This window comes from Solanum lycopersicum, chromosome 6, assembly GCF_036512215.1.
Source record: "Solanum lycopersicum chromosome 6, SLM_r2.1".
Taxonomy (NCBI): Eukaryota; Viridiplantae; Streptophyta; class Magnoliopsida; order Solanales; family Solanaceae; genus Solanum; species Solanum lycopersicum.
The window spans coordinates 503,215-509,573 of record NC_090805.1 but is presented as its reverse complement, the minus strand read 5'-3'; the positions used below and the strand labels follow the sequence as shown (position 1 = coordinate 509,573).

At 33.5% G+C, this 6,359-nt stretch overlaps 1 protein-coding gene across 2 annotated transcripts; it reads left to right on the top strand.

Annotated features, from left to right (window-relative positions):
• Positions 1-4,893, top strand: LOC101253593 (uncharacterized). Of its 2 annotated transcripts, XM_010323417.4 has the most exons (4): positions 277-643; positions 3,518-3,731; positions 4,047-4,101; positions 4,232-4,893. In XM_010323417.4, exons 1-4 carry the CDS (start codon positions 404-406, stop codon positions 4,239-4,241), a joined length of 519 nt encoding a protein of 172 aa, XP_010321719.1. In that variant the 5' UTR covers positions 277-403; the 3' UTR covers positions 4,242-4,893. The 2 variants fall into 2 exon arrangements, with proteins under 2 accessions (XP_004240360.1, XP_010321719.1); XM_004240312.4 differs by having other exon boundaries at positions 1-643; positions 4,047-4,893.
• Positions 4,894-6,359: the final 1,466 nt, after the last annotated feature.

The following is a 6,359-nucleotide window of genomic DNA, read 5'->3' as shown; positions in this document are numbered from 1 at the left end:
GCGATTGTTTTACTTTTTATATAAGGTGTCAGATTTAAATTTTAGGTATGAAATTTTTATAATCTAAAATTTAAATTTTAGATATAATTTTTTTTTAAAAATATCACTCTTTAAAGAACGGTACAAATTATAATTTGAATTTAATTAACACTTTAATGTGAATTTCAAACGGAAAAATTTAATATATATTTTGTATGTTCAATGCTTTATATATAATAGTAATATTCGCTGTACTTATTTTAATATTATTATTTTTTTCTTTCTCTTTAAGAAGAGTCGAGATCATAATAAAGAGTTGAACGGAAAAAAGAGAAGATAAAGAACGAGTCCTTCTATATTCTCGCTCGCCTTTATTGACGCCTTCCCTCTTTTTTTTTTTCGAAAAAAATCTAATTGGCCGGAGATGAGGAGCAACGAACGTCGTTTTCCGGTGGTCGTCAATGGTGGTGGCGGAGGAGGAAATTGGCTGAATAGAGGCGACGGTGTTGGAAGCGGCGGCTGTTATAGTCATGAGAGCGAACCTGACTTGGCTGCTATGGTCAGTGACTTTCTGGAAAGTAGTAGCGCCGGTGCTGAGTCAAGGTGTAGCAGTGATAATGATTCCGGTTACTCCGATCTCGCTCTTCTTGCTGATACGATTTCGGTGAGTATTCTGTACGTGTTGTTATTATCGTCCTTTTGATTTATTTGTTTTTGATGAAATTGTTGAGTTGGAATAGTTTAATTTGGAGCAATTAATGTTTGAATTGGAGTAATTCTTATTTCTGTGAATAGATATGTTTATGTTCGTTAGTCTAGGTACATAAAGGAAGCTTGAATAGAACAGGTAACGGTTTTTCTGCAGAGTGATTATTGTTGGAAATGGAATTATCCGCGTCTCTGTGTATAGAAATGTTTATCGTCGTCGGAATTTTAGTTTTGTAGGTTGTACAGAGGTGTTAGGTGTGAAATTTGTTCTAGTGTTTTGGTACTCTTGGTGTATATGTAGCGAGCTTGAGTAGAGTAGATACAGGTTCTATCCAGGAACAATTGAAGCTTGAAATGTTGTAATCCTTGTTTATTTTTTGTTCATATTTGTGCTCATTGGATTCTTAGTTTTGGATGCCATATGGAATTGTTCAAGTATTTTTGTGTAGGTATATGCAAAGCTAAATTGTATAATAGTAGAGGTGTACACAAGTTGGCCGAGACACTTACAATATCAACAAATTAAGAAATAATAGTATAGCACAAATGACGGTTTCTCCGGAGGATTAAAATTCGAGATGGAATAATTAGAGTGAGTTCATTCACCTGTGCATTACACGAGTCACTGTTGAATCCATCAAACATTTTGACATTGATATTGATGTATTTGAAAGACAGGAAGTAGGAGGTGTAAGTGCTTGATCGGAATTCTCAATCGATGCATAATATAAATTTTGGAAGCAACAGCTTTTCAGAGCTTGTGGTTAGTTTGTTGGACTAGAAATAGGAGATAATGAGGAGAAAGTCAATGGATTGAGTCATTGAGAATCAGTTTCCGTGGAGTAGAGAAAAGCCAAACAAGCTCAGGAGCTTATTAGGTTCAAAAACTTGCACCAACAATAAGTACGTAAACAGACAGGGAAATAATGCAGTTACGCAAGAGACGTGAAAGAAAAATACTGATATTGTGCTTCACAGCGGAGGTTAATTTTGATAATAGTGTATCACAGAAGGGTAGTCAATGTAGAAGCATGATTGCAGTGTGCTTGCTCAATTCACCTGCATTAACTTCAACTCAGTTTTGGTGATTGTTCTAATTAGACAATGTTTTTGGTTTGAAATTGCAGTCTGTAGGTAGATACACAATTTAATTTATTCTATGTTAGTATAATCTTCTGGAAATGCAAAAATGGGCAACCCACTGCCACAAGCAAACTTACTATCCTGTACCAAATTCAGGGGTGAGCAATAATACTCCCCTTTCTTTTGGACACATAAACTTGCCCTGCTGACGCCTTTCTGGGTATACAGGGCATGACTGTCAGCAGCAGGTTCCTGGGAGATTGTTTTCCTTTTCCAGTAACTAGGGAAACACAATGACTGGGAATGAATAAACTGTTGTAATAGATATCTAAAGCAACTGATTGCAGTAGGTCCTGGTAATATCTTTTCCCTCCTCTCTGCTTACCGGTGAAGCAGACTTCTTTCTTTATTACCATGTGGTGTGTTTTAAGTAGCTCCCTCGGTGATCAAACTTGTCTAGGTACACGATAAGCTTGAACAGCACAGATTAAGATTTAATCTGGAGGAATTAATGTTTGAGTTGGAGCAATCCTCATTTCAGTGAATAGACATGTTTACGCTTGTTGGTCTAGGTGCATCTCGACAAGTTCAAACATAACAGATAATAAATTTTTGTAGAGCGATTAATGTTTGAAATGGGGTTATCCTTGTCTCTAATACACATGTATATCGTCATGGAATTTTGGTTTCGCATATGGTACAGAGGTCAGTGTTGTCAAAGGTGCGCTTTTTAAGCGCCCTTGACCCTGAAGCGAGGCTTAGAACATGTTGAGCGCTTCACCTCACTTTATGTTCGCTTTAGTGTCGTCATCAAGGTTCTAAGGCAAACGTTTCCTTACCAATGAGCCTCTTATGAAGAAGTGAAACTAAATAATTGATAGTTCACTTTTATCATAACGTTTTTTCAATTTCTTTGGTCATATATTTGTCATTCATGTTTATAATTATTAGTCTTGGACTAAATATATATATTTGTATTCTGTTCTCCCTTTGAGCCTTTTTTTTATTAAAGCCCACACTGCATTTGTGCTTAAAGCCCCCAGACGTTAGAGCTCTTTTGTGCTTTTCGTCTGTGAAACTTGTTCTAGTGTTTCAGTGTAGGTGTATACTAGCGAGCTTGAATAGACACATAAGGATTTTATCCAGGAACGATTAGAGCTTGAACTGGAGTAATCCTTGTTTTTACATATGCATGTTAGTGGTCATTGAATTTTAGTTTTGCATGGGGTTAACAATGAAATTATTCAAGTATTATTTTTAAGTATACAAAGTGGGGTCATGTAATAGTGAACACGTATATAAAATAGCATGGACAAATTGAAAATTGTGATAGTATAACCCTTGCGATGTGCTCTCCTGAGGATTAAAATTGGATTAATTAGAGTATATTTAATAACCTGTGCATATTTAGCGTCAGTCTGATGTATCTATGGAACTTGTCCGAAGGTGAGAACAATGTCTTAGATAAATAGAGAATAGGAGTCAGGAGTGCTTTGAGCCTTTACAGGCTAGGAAAGAATGATTTGTATCATCATCTTTGAATTACTGTTCCTCCTTGTGAAATAGAAGATAAGTCAAATGAAACGAATTTCTAAATGACAGAGTTACGGGCATAAGACAACTGAAATTCTAGCTTCCACATGCTGGTCTGTTGCTCATAACTAACTCCTTTAGTGTATCTTCATTTGTCAACAAGAGGAAAAAATCTTAATGATGGAACTTTATGGCAAATTGCATTATTTTGCAGCTGTACAAGAACTCAGTGGATCGGTATGAAAGTGATCTAACAATGGTGGTCCATTCCCTTATTCTTTCAATGACCGAATCTTTTCATAATGGCAAGCCCGAAACATGCAATGCAAGCTGCATCAGATCTTATCTAGTGAAGCTCCTCCAGTCTTGCGGTTTTAATGCAGATATGTGTGCAATCAAGTGGCAAGGTTGTGGAAAAATTCCTGGAGGTATGCTTTTTTCTAAATTCATTTCTTGCCTGTGTACTATATTAAGAGGTCTAACTATGAAACATTATTTAGCTCAAGTATGAAAGCCTTCAACTGAACAAATGTTATAGTCTGAACCACTGAGAATGTATCCCGTTGTAGCCTCTGAATGGCGTGGTGGCATTGTGCACCATGTGTATTAATAGTAGTTTCAACTAGATAATGTGTTCATGTCGTTGTATCTTGTGATTAAAATATTTAAATTTGCACTGTCAAGCATCCTTGTGAGCTAGAATTCTGGTTGACATTGTGCTACATTTCCTATCTGTCATGTAGGTGAACACGAGTACATTGAGGTGATCTCCCATGGAAATGATGGATGCTCCGAAAGGTATATCATTGATCTTGACTTTCGGAGCCACTTTGAAATTGCAAGAGCAGTCAAATCCTACAATGTGGTCTTGAGTTGTCTTCCACCAGTTTATGTTGGCACAGTAACAAAACTTAAGCTGTATCTTCAGGCTATGGTAGAAGCAGCTAAATGTTCACTCAAACAGAATTCCATGCCTCTTCCTCCATGGCGATCCCTTGCCTATTTAGAAGCCAAGTGGGAATCCAGTCACAAAGTAGCCAATGTTCAGGTTCAGAGTAGCGTCAGCTCCTCTAATTCCTCTCATCGGCATTGTACTGAGCTGTTGTGGAGGATAAAATCCTGCATTGGATCTGAAATTAAAGCCAAAGGATTCGTGGTACTTAAGAACTGTAGAAAGAGGCAGGGACTAAAGATCGAATCAAGTCATTCTTCCCCAGTGACTCCATGATCTTGCATTGGAAAAACACAATTTTGTTCGACATCAACTTTTTGAGGGTTTTTGTTTCTCTCTTCATTTCCACTTCCATTTTCGACATTCAACAAATTACAGAAAGCTTCAAGATGAGGTAAAATTACTGCGGATTTAGTTTGTTCTTTTTGTATCATAATAACACTGACTGAGGAGGATCTTATTCGTGTGCTACCGCGATCAAGATTTTGCAGTCTAATTGCGTTGCATCTGTTTTTGTTTTAGCATCTTGCTACCATAATATAGATCATATCAAATTTTGCAAAGGGTTTCCCAATTTTTGTACCTTCTTGGTCTAAAGATCAGATTCTATTCGATTTATATTTTATTTCTTGATTCAATTTTGACACTTGGATAATTGAATATTTCACGGAATTTGTGGGGGAAAAAAAAGAAGATTTTTAGTAGGTACTTAGATGTGTAAGTGATGTATTTTTTTTATATTTTTGGTCTGTTTATTGGTCTTGTGCAACCTTTTGATGTGTTACTTCTTGCTATTCATTATGAATGTTTGATATTTAGTGTAGCTTAATGTATTGTGATTTATGGAATTTGATTAGATCTTTTTTAGTGCTTCTTATTAATTTCTTTTTCATAATGCCTCTCAAATCTATCCGATAGAGATCGTTGGAAAAGAAAAGGATTAAAACCATATATTTTAGCTTTTCGTAAAGTCATAAAAAGTATATATTGAACATATTATATATCTCATTGATACATGAATATAGATTGATTATACGTATGGTTCAAAACTTAATAATGGATATGTTATGCGCCGTTAGTGTCAATTGTCAACTATTATGATAGTAACATGTGATCCTTGATGATGGATGTGTTTACGATATTTAATGCAAACACATGGCAAATAATTATATGCTACATTGTTAAGTGCATTTCTTCCGTTAAAATGTGTCCCAATTAGAAGAGTTTAAGTTGTATGAGACAATTTTATTGCTGGTATAAGTTCGAATAATATTTATGTAATTTTATATATATAGTGTAAAAATTAGTATAAACATCTCAAGAATATTATAGTCCACTTTATATGAAGTTGATACATTGCTATTTTGCAAACGTATAATGTTGAAGAATATCAGAGGTATAAATAGCTTTTTAAATTTTTTTGGGTGTATATTTATATTTTAGAGTCGATTAAAATTGACATTTGATATTTGAAATAATGGTGTATTAGGTATATATATATATATATATATATATATATATATATATATATAACCCATAGTCTTAACATTTTATGTATGCACATCCGTTTATTAATAATATAAATATATATTAAGTAAATAATTTTTAAAATAAATAGTTTCTTAATTTAAAAAATGAACTCATCTATTCATTTACATATTCATAGTTCATATCATACCCAATGAAAAATATTGAATCCAATTTTATCGTGTTAAGAAACTTGGTAATAGCTAATTGCATACTACTTCAATTTTTTTTTAAAAAAAAAATTTACAAAAATTTCTTAAATTTGACGGAATTTGAATACATCCAAAATATTCATGTATCCCACATTTCGATTTCAAATATATTATTTAACTTCTTGATATATTGCATTTTGATTTCGAATATATCATTATACATCACATAAAATGGCGTATTCGAAAATAAAAAAGAACATAAATTTTTATAACTTTTCAAATAAATTGTATGTTTCAAGTAATTTTTCCTAAGTCATACAATAGATTTACATAACAACAAAATAAAAGGGAGACAATTTTTTTTAAAAAATTTAATTAATAAAAATCATTATAATTATGCATACTATTTTTATTTAGACAAATTA